We start from the raw sequence: 15,476 nt of genomic DNA, 5'->3' as shown, positions 1-15,476 counted from the left end.
GGCACGGCTGATTGCTCGGAGAGTGAGAACGGAGGTTCAATGATGGAGCTGCATTTGAGGTCCCAGTACTGGAGCAGCAGAGTGTACTGACTGGAAGAACTGAGGTTTCCTGGCAGACAGCACATGTGGGGTTCCTGGCACTGCTGGGGGCTCGGAATGTGTGAACTTAGGTGCACTGATGGAGCGGCGCCCGAGGTCCCAGTACTGGAGCAGCAGAGTGTGCTGACTGGAAGAACTGTGGTGCTCTGGCAGACAGCAGCTGAGGGGTTCCTGGCACTACCATGGCTGAGAGTTCAGTGTGTGTGAACTGAGGTGCACTGATAGAGCCGCAAGTGGAATCCCAGTATGAAGCAGAAGTGGGCACTGTCTCTAAGAATTGCGAAGCCCTGGTAGAGCTGGGTTCCTAGGCTAAGAGCAACAGACAGGGTCACTTGGTAAAGAAAATCCAAGCCAAGGAAGGGCGGGAGCCAGGCAGCTGAGAGGGGGTGCAGAGAGCCCACAAATACTATATGTGGCCAAGATAACAGCCTAATTCATAGCCTTGTTTACAGCTAAGCTTAGAGCAAGAATCTAGAAAAGAGAATCTTCCCTATCCAGGAGCAGGGAACAAAGTTTAAAATAAATAAAGAAGTCCCCTACAGACAAGATAAACAGGACAAAGCGTAATTATACAGTAGTTGGTCCCTGCTCCCACACAGAAGTGGTGACAAAGTGACATGACTGACCACTAGCAAACAAGGATTTTTAATGACACTGAAACTAACAAATGAAATAGCTGGAAGCCCCCAGAAGAAGTATACTTAAAAGTATACAAGAGGTTGTACGCTTGCTTATACTTGACCTAAAAAGAGGTCCTTTCCTACACTAGGAGACATGAGGAAGTATAAAAGCAGAACAAGAAAGAGGACATGTGGTGCAGTAGGGAAAAGAGAGGTTTTCTATTGACAGTAACAGCAATGTCAGAAATAGCGGACATCTGTGATGTGCAACATACGTTACAGCTTTGTCTTCTTTAGGCACTGTATGTCAATGAAAGGTATTATTTGGTTAATGTTGGGCAGAAATATTCTTGTAAAGTAATGAATGAGCTAGAAAAATAAATCTTGGTATGCCCTTCAGCTTCATTACCTGGGGTAGGAAACGCAATGGAATCCAGATTAACAAAAACCTCCTGCGTGCATTTAGATGGATATATGGGGCAAAGTTAATATCATGGCTTTCGTATGTCCTGCTACAGAAAATATTAGGTCTGATGTTGTCAATGGCACAAGAGCTCAGACTGTGAACACTTGTGTTGATTCTTAAGGGTGATCTACAAATATGTTCAATGGGGCATCTGACAAATGTAACTCTGCAAGTAAAAACGTGTTCAATGGCATGTGTAGCTGCAGATACACATGTTGTGCATAGCCCGCCATCTGGTGTTGGGTCGGAGTGTTACAAGTTGTTTTTCTTCGAAGAAGTCTTTCGAGTGACGAGACCGAGGGACTCCTCCTCTTTTGCTTCCACTGCGCATGGGCGTCGACTCCATCTTCGATTGTTTTCTTTCCGCCATCGGGTTCGGACGTGTTCCTTTTCGCTCTGGGTTTCGGAACGGAAAGATAGTTAAAAATTTGAAAAATTACGTCGGTATTGTTGCGTTCGGGATCGGGTTAGATAGAATCGACATCGAATCGTGAAGAGCTCCGGTAGCCCTTCGGGGTAATTTCGATCCCCCGTCGGGGCCTGGTCGGCCCGACCGCGTGTAACATCGAAGCTGATGGAACGGACCCCGTTCCGATTTTGTCCTAAATGCCACAACAAATACCCATATGCAGACCAACATTTGGTCTGTAACCTGTGCCTGTCGCCCGAGCACAAGGAAGAAACTTGTGAGGCCTGTCGTGCATTTCGATCCCGAAAAACGCTCCGTGACCGGCGAGCAAGAAGATTACAGATGGCGTCCACGCCGACAGAACACCGAGAGTTCGAGGAACAAGGAGAAGAAGAGGAAGCCTTCTCTATCCATGAATCGGACTCGGAGGAATTCGACGTCCATGAAACAGTGAGTAAGACGTCGAAGCCAGCACACAAGAAATCAGACAAGGCCCAAGGGACGCCACTGCCAACAGGCCATGGCTCAACCCATAAAGTCGGTGACCGCCCATCGGCACCGAAAAAGGCCGAACTAGTGCCGAGATCATCCGACTCGGGTCGAGACACAGGCACGCAGCAATCTCGGGACCGAGAAAGAGCTGCAGACAAAGATCGACGCTGAGACAGCGGAGCCGAAGCTGCTCGACGCAGAGACAGCGGCACCGAGGAGGATCGACGCCGAGAAGTTTCGACTCCAAAAAAGAGAAAAGTCGCCTCGGAGCCGAAAACGAGTAAGGACATAGTTTCGGTGCTGAAACGACCGGCAACTGAGACAACTACCAGCTCCTATTCAGAGGAGAAATCACTGTCCTCTCAATTGCGCAGACATAGATTCGAGGACGAGTTACAATCCACTGAAGTGGACCACACTCAAAAGCGGATCTTTATACAGAGTGGAACAGGGAAGATCAGCACCCTTCCCCCTATTAGGAGAAAAAGGAGACTTGAGTTCCAAACACAGGAACAAGCACCACAAACAAAAGTGGTGAAGAAGGTAACTCCGCCACCCTCTCCTCCACCTGTAACTCACATATCACCGACACAGACTCCGTCACACTCACCGGCTCACACCACCATGAGCCAAGATGACCAGGACGCTTGGGACCTATACGACGCCCCAGTGTCAGACAACAGTCCGGAGGCGTATCCTTCCAAGCCCTCACCACCAGAGGACAGCACAGCGTATTCACAGGTGGTAGCTAGGGCAGCAGAGTTCCATAACGTGTTGCTACACTCGGAACCTGTCGAGGATGTCTTCCTTTTCAACACCCTCTCCTCCACCCATAGCACCTACCACAGCCTGCCTATGCTCCCAGGAATGCTAAGGCACGCAAAGCAAATCTTCAAAGAGCCTGTCAAGAGTAGAGCAATAACACCAAGGGTGGAAAAGAAATATAAAGCACCGCCCACAGACCCTGCTTTCATCACCTCACAACTGCCACCAGATTCAGTTGTAGTAGGGGCAGCTCGCAAGAGAGCCAACTCTCACACATCAGTCGATGCACCACCCCCGGATAAAGAAAGCCGCAAGTTCGACGCAGCCGGAAAAAGGGTCGCAGTACAAGCTGCAAACCAGTGGCGCATCGCTAACTCTCAAGCGCTCCTAGCGCGATATGACAGAGCCCATTGGGACGAGATGGAGCACCTCATCGAGCATCTACCCAAAGATTTACAAAAAAGGGCGAAACAGGTGGTTGAGGAGGGACAAAACATCTCCAATAACCAAATACGCTCCTCTATGGATGCAGCGGACACAGCTGCAAGAACAATTAACACAGCAGTAACCATAAGAAGGTACGCGTGGTTACGAACATCTGGCTTTAAACCGGAGATACAGCAAGCGGTGCTCAATATGCCATTCAATGAGCAACAATTGTTCGGACCTAAAGTGGACACGGCAATTGAGAAGCTAAAAAGACACTGACACTGCCAAGGCCATGGGCGCACTCTATTCCCCGCAGGGCAGAGGCACTTTCGGCACCTTCCGCAAAACAACCTTCAGAGGGGGGTTTCGGGGTCAGGCCACACAAGCCAGTACATCACATTCAACACCGTCTACCTACCAGGGACAGTACCAAAGGGGAGGTTTTCGGGGCCAGTACAGAGGAGGACAATTCCCTAGAAACGGGAAAATTTCAAAGCCCAAAAACACCTACAACCAAACAGTGACTCACAGGTCACTCATCCCCTCCACACAACACCAGTGGGGGGAAGAATAAGTCAGTATTACCAATCTTGGGAGAAAATAACAACAGACACTTGGGTCTTAGCAATTATCCAACATGGTTATTGCATAGAATTTCTCAAAATCCCTCCAAACATACCACCAAAAACACAGAATATATCAAAACATCATTCAGACCTTCTGGAAATAGAAGTTCAAGCATTACTGCAAAAGAACGCAATAGAACTGGTACCAGGTACACAAATAACACAGGAGTTTACTCACTGTACTTTCTAATTCCAAAAAAGGACAAAACACTGAGACCAATCCTAGATCTCAGAACACTAAACACCTACATCAAATCAGAACACTTTCACATGGTCACGCTACAAGAAGTGTTACCATTGCTAAAGCAACAAGACTACATGACAACCTTAGATCTCAAAGACACGTATTTCCACATACCGGTACATCCCTCGCACAGGAAATACCTAAGGTTCGTATTCAAAGGAATACATTACCAATTCAAAGTATTGCCGTTCGGTATAACAACCGCACCAAGAGTCTTTACAAAATGCCTAGCAGTAGTAGCTGCACACATCAGAAGGCAGCAAATACACATATTCCCGTATCTAGACGATTGGCTAATCAAGACCAACTCACTTATAAAGTGTTCACACCACACAGATCAGGTCATACAAACCCTCTACAAACTCGGTTTCTCCGTCAACTATGCAAAATCACACATACTGCCGTGCAAAGTACAGCAATACCTTGGAGCAACAATAGACACAACAAGGGGAATAGCCACTCCAAGTCCACAAAGGGTTCAAAATTTCCTAAAAGTTATACAAACCATGTATCCAACACAAAAAATACAGGCAAAGATGGTATTACAACTATTAGGCATGATGTCCTCATGCATAGCCATTGTCCCGAACGCAAGACTGCACATGAGGCCCTTACAACAGTGCCTAGCATCACAATGGTCACAAGCAGAGGGTCACCTTCTAGATCTGGTGTTGATAGACCGCCAAACATACATCTCGCTTCTATGGTGGAACAATATAAATTTAAACAAAGGGCGGCATTTCCAAGACCCAGTGCCACAATACGTGATAACAACAGATGCTTCCATGACAGGGTGGGGAGCACACCTCAATCAACACAGCATCCAAGGACAATGGGACGTACATCAAACAAAGCTGCATATAAATCACCTCGAACTGCTAGCAGTTTTCCTATCGTTAAAAGCATTCCAACCCATCATAACCCACAAGCACATTCTGGTCAAAACAGACAACATGACAACAATGTATTATCTAAACAAACAGGGGGGGACGCACTCGACACAGCTGTGCCTTCTGGCACAAAAAATATGGCAATGGGCAATACACAACCACATTCGCCTAATAGCACAGTTTATTCCAGGGATCCAGAATCAACTTGCAGACAATCTCTCTCGAGATCACCAACAGGTCCACGAATGGGAAATTCACCCCCAAATTCTAAACACTTACTTCAAACTTTGGGGAACACCTCAAATAGACTTATTTGCAACAAAGGAGAACGCAAAATGCCAAAACTTCGCATCCAGATACCCACACAGGCAGTCTCAAGGCAATGCCCTATGGATGAACTGGTCAGGGATATTTGCGTACGCTTTTCCCCCTCTCCCTCTCCTTCCATATCTAGTAAACAAATTGAGTCAAAACAAACTCAAACTCATACTGATAGCACCAACATGGGCAAGGCAACCTTGGTACACAACACTGCTAGACCTATCAGTAGTACCCCACGTCAAGTTGCCCAACAGGCCAGATCTGTCAACACAACACAAACAACAGATCAGGCATCCAAACCCAGCATCGCTGAATCTAGCAATCTGGCTCCTGAAATCCTAGAATTCGGACACTTAAACCTCACACAAGAATGTATGGAAGTCATAAAGCAAGCTAGAAGACCATCCACTAGACACTGCTATGCAAGCAAATGGAAAAGGTTTGTTTGCTACTGCCATCATAATCAAATTCAACCATTACACGCATCTCCAAAGGATGTAGTGGGTTACTTACTACACTTACAAAAATCGAACCTGGCCTTCTCTTCCATTAAAATACACCTCGCAGCAATATCTGCATACCTGCAGATTACCCATTCAACTTCACTATTTAGGATACCTGTCATTAAAGCGTTTATGGAAGGCCTCAAAAGAATTATACCACCAAGGACACCACCCCGTTCCTTCATGGAACCTCAACATCGTCTTAAAAAGACTCATGGGTCCACCTTTTGAACCCATGCATTCTTGCGAAATACAATTCCTAACCTGGAAAGTTGCATTTCTCATCGCCATCACATCTCTAAGAAGAGTAAGTGAAATTCAGGCGTTTACAATACAAGAACCTTTTATCCAAATACACAAAAATAAGGTAGTCCTAAGAACCAATCCTAAATTTCTACCAAAGGTTATTTCACCGTTCCACTTAAATCAAACGGTAGAACTACCAGTGTTCTTCCCACAGCCAGACTCGGTAGCTGAAAGGGCACTACATACATTAGACATCAGAAGAGCACTAATGTACTACATTGACAGAACAAAAGACATCAGAAAAACTAAACAACTGTTTATTGCATTCCAAAAACCTCATACAGGAAACCCAATATCAAAACAGGGTATAGCCAGATGGATAGTTAAGTGCATCCAAATCTGCTACCTTAAAGCAAAAAGGGAGCTGCCCATTACACCAAGGGCACACTCAACCCGAAAGAAAGGCGCTAGCATGGCCTTCCTAGGGAATATTCCAATGCACGAGATATGTAAGGCAGCCACATGGTCTACGCCTCACACATTTACTAAGCACTACTGTGTAGACGTGCTGTCCGCACAACAAGCCACAGTAGGTCAAGCCGTACTACGAACTTTATTTCAGACTACTTCCACTCCTACAGGCTGAGCCACCGCTTTTGGGGAGATAACTGCTTACTAGTCTATGCACAACATGTGTATCTGCAGCTACACATGCCATCGAACTGAAAATGTCACTTACCCAGTGTACATCTGTTCGTGGCATTAGTCGCTGCAGATTCACATGTGCCCACCCGCCTCCCCGGGAGCCTGTAGCCGTTTGGAAGTTATCTTCAACTTTGTACATTTGTAAATATATTATTTAAACCTTAATTGGTACATACTTATTCACTCCATTGCATGGGCACTATTACTAACACACACAACTCCTACCTCACCCTCTGCGGGGAAAACAATCGAAGATGGAGTCGACGCCCGTGCGCAATGGAAGCAAAAGAGGAGGAGTCCCTCGGTCTCGTGACTCGAAAGACTTCTTTGAAGAAAAACAACTTGTAACACTCCGACCCAACACCAGATGGCGGGCTATGCACAACATGTGAATCTGCAGCGACTAATGCCACGAACAGATGTACACTGGTTAAGTGACATTTTCATTCTGACTGATAAGTGACTCTTCTGAGCAAATCTTGAAGAGTTGAGGATGAGTTCATGAGCTCCCATTCAGAGCAGTCATTAAACTGTGGTGTGACTATCTCCCTCCAAATAACTAAAATTCTGTTTCCAGTCCTGTACTTCAGTGTGGTAAGCTAATGTATTTCGATGTTGTAACCTTGTTTTGCTTCTATTGAACTAATGAGACTAGCTTGTGAAATCCATGATTTGGAGGTGCGAAGTTCAGGATTGGAGCAGATGCAACAATGATCTGACGTGAGGAGGGCACACTCCCAAAATGTCTTTTTAGGAAATATAGTTGGACAAATATGCTCTTAAACGTATAATGTATGACCCCTTTTGAAACAAGCTTTCCGAGGAATATAAGCTTAGATATGATGCCTCGTGCCCTCAGCATGCTTCTCTGCACATAGTAATAATATAGGACTCACAAACACTGCTGGTGAGATGCTTCTGCTAAGATAAGCAATGAAATGCTACGTATTGCTCACAGATCACAGAATAGGGAAATGCCAGGAATTAATTGCAGACTGAGTAGGGGGTCAAATGCTTTACTAAAATATGGGTCAGGAATTTTATCTTTATGACTAGATTGCATTGTTCCTGTATATTTGCCAGTAAATCTGATAATAAAAAAGTGTGTAGTTCATGTCTGTTTTCCCCGACAAAACAATAGTGAGGCATTAGGAAGACATTAGTGGGAGTTGGTGTCAGGAAGTTGCACAAGCCTTTGTAGTTTCTGTGCACCACGACATAGTACCCCCTGCCTTATATGTCCTCCTTTCATAATTGCTACAATTTGATTTGGCAACATTTGTTCATACTGCAAGTTGTGAGGAAAGTGTTCATCATTTGTTAAATTGTGAATGGCTGTTTCGTTTTATACTGAGATTTGTGGAATATTATTTACTGGTTGCTTGCCTTTTTGTTAAAAAAAAAAAAAATGTATAAAGTATGCAACTTTTCCCCTCGTAGAATTCAATACGTCACAATCTCTCCTTAAATCGATACTTCATCAAAGTACCACGGTCTCAGGAAGAACCAGGCAAAGGTTCTTTCTGGAGGATAGACCCTGCCTCTGAAAGCAAACTAATAGAGCAAGCTTTTAGGAAAAGAAGACCAAGGGGTGTACCATGCTTTAGAACACCTATCGGACCCCTTTCTTCTCGGTAAGCTTAACATCAGCCTCTTATCAGTAATAATTGCAGTGAATGAAAGGATTAAAAATTGCAAAGTCAAATGTGTTGCTTAATAGAGCAATTTCGAAGGACTCACTTCCATTTTCGCTTACATGATTTCCTTTAATTTCAATGTGTGTGTATTGTATGTATTTGTATGTATGTATTTAGCACTTGTATAGCGCACTACTCACCCGTTAGGGTCTCAAGGCGCTGTACTCATACCGCTATGGAACCCCTCCTGGCTTTTCCCTGTGAGGCGCCCACTCCTGAGCACCCCCAGGGTGAAGCCAGGCATCCAAGCGCCGTTGGGGCCGTTGTGGAGATTAAGCAAGCTATTGCCCAGAGTTGCAGAGTGGGACCCATGAATTAGATTAGGCACCGAGGCGAGAATTATCTGGTCAAGGGGAATTGAGCCCAAGACCTGCCGAAGCAGGACTTGAACCCTGGTCTTGAGCCAGATCTCTGCTTCAGGGTCTGCCGCTCTAACCATTGAGCCACACTTCTCCACCATTGAGCCACACTTCTCCACATGTGTGCACTTATAGGTTCTCCCTTTCAATATCAAGCCTCAAAGTTGTCCACCCCATGTCCCATATTCTTGAAATTTCCCATGTCTGTGCCTATGTTCTTGATCCCCTCACCTTGAGAGCCTAATGTGCTCTCCCTCCTGCCTAATTTCCCGAGTGTTAACGTGCCTCAGCTATCTTCTATCCTTTGTGCCCTTGTCCATCTCCTAACTTCTATTGAGCCCTTGTGTGCACTACCCCATAGCCATGTACTTTTTCAGTGAACACCTACTTAACCACCCCCTCTCAGACCACTCACGGTGTGTACTTTTTCACAGATTCCTTTGCCATGTTAGTTTGCCATCCACATCATTTAAATGCTTTCTCGGTTCACCTTTCACCAAAAACCTTCAGCTGGTGTCTTCCAGATAGCACCAGATCAGCCCCATCTCTCATATGTTCTACCCCTCACTGTCTCTCTTTCTCCTTCTCCTGCTACTTTACTAATGGCTGGGCCTGTCACTCACTTTCAGAATGAGTTGCAGTTATATACTAGTAGATATGTAATGAAAACTAAATGTTCATTTAGCCTTTTTGCATTTAGTAAGAGCACAAGGATTGGACTTCAGAACCAATGATACTTATTTTCACAAATGATGGTGAATTTATGAAACGTGTCCCAGCTGATGAAGAGGCGTGGGTGGATGAAGGCACCCTAGTAAGAAAGCATGCACAGATGAATGCGCACTCTGGGTGGGTTTCAGATTAAAAAAGGTCTGTGGTAATGTAGCAGACAGTGAAATGAGCAGGGTGCAATAGCTGGTCATAAACTATGGTACACTAGTTTTAAACCATGGATGCTTTTTTATTAAACACAGCTACTGATTTTTATGCAGAACTTAAAGAGCAATGATCTAGTGATGTCCTCATGCAAAATTAACCGTTTTCAGTGTTGAATAGAACACATTGGAGTAGCCAAATTTTGCCTATTTAACACGATTGAATAAAACATTTTATGATTCCTACTACTAAAATGTATTTACTACATTGTTGTAGCATAGCAGCAGGCACTAACTAAAGCATACAAGCCTGGTGGTGTTTTTTTCTCAGTACCTGTTTTTGGATTGAGTTTCATAATTTCTGTACAGTTCTGGCTCATGTGTTTGACTTTTTTGGGCTGGTGGTGGATTCTAGGAGAAGTGGGTTCAGCCTGCCAAGGCAGAGCATAGTGAATGAAAAACACTTAAATGAGAGGTTTCCCTGAAACATAATTGATTCTAGGCAGACCTGCTGCCATATACTATTTAGGCTGTGTTTCCTCCTCTGTTCGTGTTGGGTTATGTCTAGCCATCTTCCAGAGCAAAGGGTATCCAGTGGTTTTAGGCAGGGAGGCTCCAAGTCATATTTTTAGGATCACCTTGACTATGTAAATGTGTTCCATTTATAATACATTATGTATATTTGTGTGTATCACTGTAACAATAAACAAAGGTTAAAGTAATGTTATAGTTTGGTGAATATGTCAGTTACGCCATTAACGTTTTGAACTTAAAAAAAAAAACTTTAAAAAAAAGAAACTTAACTTCCCCAGTTGTGTGTGTGTGTGTGTGTGTGTGTGTGTGTGTATATATATATATATATATATATATATATATATATATATATATATATATATAGCAGACATCACAGATGACATCTTTCCATACGGAATATGGCCACAGCAGTGAGTTCCTAGGGTCCTATAATTGAACAATTCGACCCTGGACCACATTTTGTTTATTTTTTTGATCAAGCAGGAGTCCTGCGGGATAACAGCAAAATGTACTTTAAAAAAAAAAAAAAAAATTGCCATTCCTTCTGGGTCCCTTCCCTTTCCCCAACCACCAACACCATAGTGCCTAAGGGAGCGGGAGCGGGAGGGGGTGGGTTCATGGTATTATTATTTTTTTGTCATGTTGAGGACACAGGACTAAGTCCCATCATTTTTCTCAGATTTTTCTCGGATCGCTCGCTGCTGCAGGAGAGTGAGTGGCCCAAGGGAAATAAAGCTCCCTGGGCCAATCATAACGCTCCATTTTTTAATTTGGAGCTCCTGCAAGAGTGTGTCTCTCGAGCCTCTCGTGAACTCTGCCATCCATATATGCAAACATTTTTAACCCTTAATTTCTCAAAGACTACTAGACCAAAAGTACAACCTTTTTGGAACATTTTGTGGCGATTCTTCAAATAGGACCAAAGTTATTAGCAACACAAAACACTTTCTCTGTTGAACAGCTGACCTTACTATTATATATATTTGATCCCTTAGGAGTTTATCTGCTAACTTGTTGGTTATGTGCATCACCCTTGAGGGTATTCTCGCACTGGCCAGAGGTATGTGTGTGCCTAGCCTTCCTGTGGTAGGTTAGTTAATTGAAAAGCCAGATCTTCAGCTTCTTGCACAATTCATGAGGAGAGGAGGAGATTCTCAAGTGAAGCGGGAAGTCGTTCAAAGCTTTAGGAGCGGTGTAAGAGAACACCAGTCCTCCTGATCTGGTTCTTTATATATGTGCGATGTGTACAAGTGTTATTCCTGCAGAGCATTTGTGACTGGGTAATTGGTGGAAGGTGCTGCAGCTGTTTCGGTGAGTGTAGCCTCAGTTGTGTAGTGCCTTGAATGTGTGTGGAAAGAGTTTGACTCGAGCACGTTTGTATATTGGCACCCAGTGTAGTTCTCTTAATTGTGGTGTGAGTTCTGTGTGGAAGGTAAAGAATGAGTCTGGTGCAGAGTTCTGGGTGGTTTGTAGTCTTCTAGTGAGTTGCTTGGCGATTCTGGCATAGTGTGTTCCCATAGTCCAACCTGCTGGTGACTAGGGCATAACTGACAGTTTTTCTAGAGTTACTCGTGAGCCATTTTAAGATCTTCTTCAGCATCTCTAGGATCTGGAAGCAGGATGCAGTGATGTTGCTGACTTATGTGGTCATATCCAGTTCGCTGTCGCGTGTGTTCAGGATGTGGACGTGGGTCTAAGTTTGGCCGGCCTCATAGTGAGAGGCTCTTACTGGATATCACAACTTTTGTCTTCTTGAGATTGAGACTGTTGGATTTCATCCAGTTAGCGACTTAGTTCATGTAGGTGATGAACTTGTTTCTTATGTTGGGTGTTTTGTCAGAGAGGGGCGAGTATGAGTTTTGTGTCGTCCCAGTTTGGTCACGGGTCAATGACAATATTTCTGCACTACTGCCCTAGGAACATAAGCAGCGTTTTCAGAGACCTGAACAATTACAGCATCAGCAATCAAAAGAAAAAGCATACCACAGCTGCACAAGATGACGACAGGATAACACAACATATAACACAATAGAACATTAAATGCAACACAATAAATTACCAACATCACAGTGAAACCACTACATACAACAAAGCATGCAACAAATATAAGACACCAATACTAATCTGTAACATAAAACAGAAAGGATCAAAACTCAAAGCAACAACACACAATAACTCACCAGCACTAGTCAACGTAACCAGTCCTTTCACCACTTAACCATCTTGAGAACCTTTAGGCTTACTTGAAAGACGTTTGCTGTTCTGTATGTAGTTCAGAATGTTAATCGTGTTGGAATGCAAAGAACACATTGAAGGGTTTCCAGTGTTACATATTATTTGCACTTTTTTAGTCACATAATGTAAGTCAGTGGAATGTTGGGTGTTCATTTAGCCATTGGCAAGTGACCATCCGCAGTATAAACACTGTGACCTCCTTCAGGTCCCTAGACATATCCCTAAACTGCACTTTACATGTTTGTGTGTGTATATGTGTGTGTGTGTGTGTGTGTGTGTATATATATATATATATATATATATATATATATACACACACATAAATTCATGTGTGTATTTCCCAAACCAAAATTAATAGTAAATTACTCTTTTGTTTTTTGAAACCACAGAAGTGCTCCAGCTTCTCCCAATCATGCTGGAGTTTTATCTGCCCACTCCAGTGGAGTTCAGACTCCTGAAAGCCTGTCAAGAGAAGGTTCTCCTGTCCCTTTGGAACCAGAAGCTAGCACTGTACAGCCAAAACTAGCAGTGATACAAGAAGCACGATTTGCACAAAGTGCACCTGGTAAGAAATAAAATATAATCTTGACTACAAGTGCAGTGTAAAGCGTTATTCTGCAAAAATGCAGTGTATCAAACTCTTTAGCAACAAAGGCATACAGGTTTGTACATAAAGCATCTGTTTTCTACTTGTCATGTAGTATCTTCGACTTACATTATGATAGTATATTCTAGTGGCTTATGATTTGTCTGCTGTATTTTTAAAGCCATCAGTGTCGTTGGGTTGTACTTATAGAAATTGTAGTAACTTTGTTACTGTTATTTCACGTTTGGGGTGGTCTATGAGGGAAGAGTGGTGCTCTGAATCATGTTAGATGCTTCACATAGGTGTACTTGCACCTGGAAAAAGTATGCGATAGATGGAGAAGCACAATCAGCCATGCCTTCACCTGCTGCATTATTACTGTCTTCTATCATTATTACTGTCGTCCGTCAATATAGGTCACTGTAAAAACTGTCAAATTTAGATTTGTGAGGTTCTGTTTCCTTTAGACATTAGGTTCTCATCAGACAAAATTCAAAATCGAGTTATGTGGCATTTACTATGTTATGCAGTGTCATGCTGGATTTGAAACGCATTGAGAATACAGGAAGGTGAAGAATGTCTGTCCTCATTGGTTTTGGTTCCAAAGATGGGTATATATTTGTGCATATTAATAGAGAATATACATGGCTATAGTTCCAAAATAACTTGTTAATACGAAAAGTAAAGAACAATTATTGCTTTATGTACTACTGTAGTTCTTTTGAAAACTGTCATGCTACCAACTGAAATATGCCTAGGTAGCAGTTTTTGGCATTAGTTACTGAGATGGGCTTTGCAGACCTGCCCCGAAGAACTGATACTGTGCGTGAACATGGTGCCAGCACACTTATCCCTGCTGTTCGTCAATGCATATGTCCTCTGGTCATTGCATTTGCCTGCCTTTTCCTAAGTGTGACTATACACACCGAAGATTATGTTCAGCTTTTTTTCCCCTCTATTAAGCATTCCCTGATGCTTATGAGAAGTTCTTTTGATGAGGCTTTGGATAAGTCTGTAACACACAAGTGTGCCTGCGCTCGTGTTTCTGCGTTTAGGCAGAGTCCGGGAAATTCCTGACTTTTCCTTTTTGTATCTGATGCATGTTTACAGAGATGTCTGTATTGGTTCTTGAGTCTACAGAAAAAATCTATCACAATTTTTGTACATAGTACCTTTGGTTGTATGGTGTAGTTTGTAGCTTTTGTGTTTTTATGTGGAGACAATGCCTATAAATTAGTTTTATTCGACCCCCACCTGTAGATTCAAATAATACCACCTCTCATAATCAGTAAAGTGTTGCTTTGTCTGAGTTTGTGCATGCATGCTAGCCTCTACAGACCAATTTTGCAGCATAAATCCTTTTCTGGATCTGCATGCTGTGCTTTATTCCGCCATCTAGTGGTTGCGTCCAAAATTGTCTGTGTGACACCTCAGATGGTGTCCTGATGTTCCTGTGCATAGTCTCATCTTAAGATGTGTTTATTCCACTGTCTGGTGTGGAAGCAGTAGAGGAGCTCTGAAAGTTTTCTTGAGAAATCAACTGTTTTTTAAAGAAAATTAACCGATTCACTAAAGGGACGATAAGAAGCGAAAAGGGGAGTTTTCTCTTATACTCAACTGGGTACCCCGTTGGTACCAGACATCTGGTTGGAGAATGAAGGCAGGTAGAGGTCATGGAAAACAGCTCCTTCAAATTCTGCCCCAACTGCTACCACAAGTTTGCCCAGAGAGACACCCACGATGTCTGCAATCTCGTTCTTATAAAAGACCACTGAGACGAGGACTGTGCTGTGTTCAGTCCCAAAACACTAAAGATACGTCGAAGACGGGCTGGAATGCTACACCACCATGGCCAGCACTCGGAGGACACTGGTTTCGCTTAAGGACCTCAGTGTATCCAGTGACATTGAGGAGAACTTTGAAGCAGCTAAGATAGCGCATGGAGAAGAGTTGGATGTCTAGATCAGTGCATCATACACTGGGGGATCTGGGGGGATGCAGGAAAGGTGGATAAAGACACAGAAAAGAAGAAAACTAAGGTAACAAAACCGCCAAAAAGGCTCTGACCGAAAACTTTTGGACAGTAAGTCCCACAAGACAACTTTGGCGTCAAAAAACTCTGCGACCGAAAGTCAGTTGAAACCCAAGGAGCAGTATGAATCCGAACTGAGGGATACCAATGAAGGCCAGACACTGTTGAAACCCCTGACTATTTCATCTGCTTGAGAAGAGAGACCAAAGCCCCAGAGATGATAGACCCATCAACACCGAAAAAGAATCCGCCACCGAACAGAAAGCGCTCAAGATTGAAAGAAAGAGAAGGTTTGATACTGAAATGCAAAAGGATGATGGACTGAGTGCTGAAATGTTTCAAA

At 43.6% G+C, this 15,476-nt stretch overlaps 1 protein-coding gene across 1 annotated transcript in view; it reads left to right on the top strand.

Annotated features, from left to right (window-relative positions):
- The window catches only part of FOXK2 (forkhead box K2), a 223,177-nt gene that overhangs the window by 107,986 nt on the left and 99,715 nt on the right, over positions 1 to 15,476 (top strand). The window contains exons 5-6 of the mRNA XM_069200363.1: positions 8,256 to 8,449; positions 12,905 to 13,080. Coding sequence (XP_069056464.1) covers positions 8,256 to 8,449; positions 12,905 to 13,080 — 370 coding nt within the window. The remainder of the gene's footprint in view (positions 1 to 8,255; positions 8,450 to 12,904; positions 13,081 to 15,476) is intronic.

This window comes from Pleurodeles waltl, chromosome 7 (genome assembly GCF_031143425.1).
Source record: "Pleurodeles waltl isolate 20211129_DDA chromosome 7, aPleWal1.hap1.20221129, whole genome shotgun sequence".
NCBI classification, from domain to species: Eukaryota; Metazoa; Chordata; class Amphibia; order Caudata; family Salamandridae; genus Pleurodeles; species Pleurodeles waltl.
The sequence above is the reverse complement of the archived record's forward strand: the minus strand, read 5'-3'. Positions and strand labels throughout refer to the sequence as shown.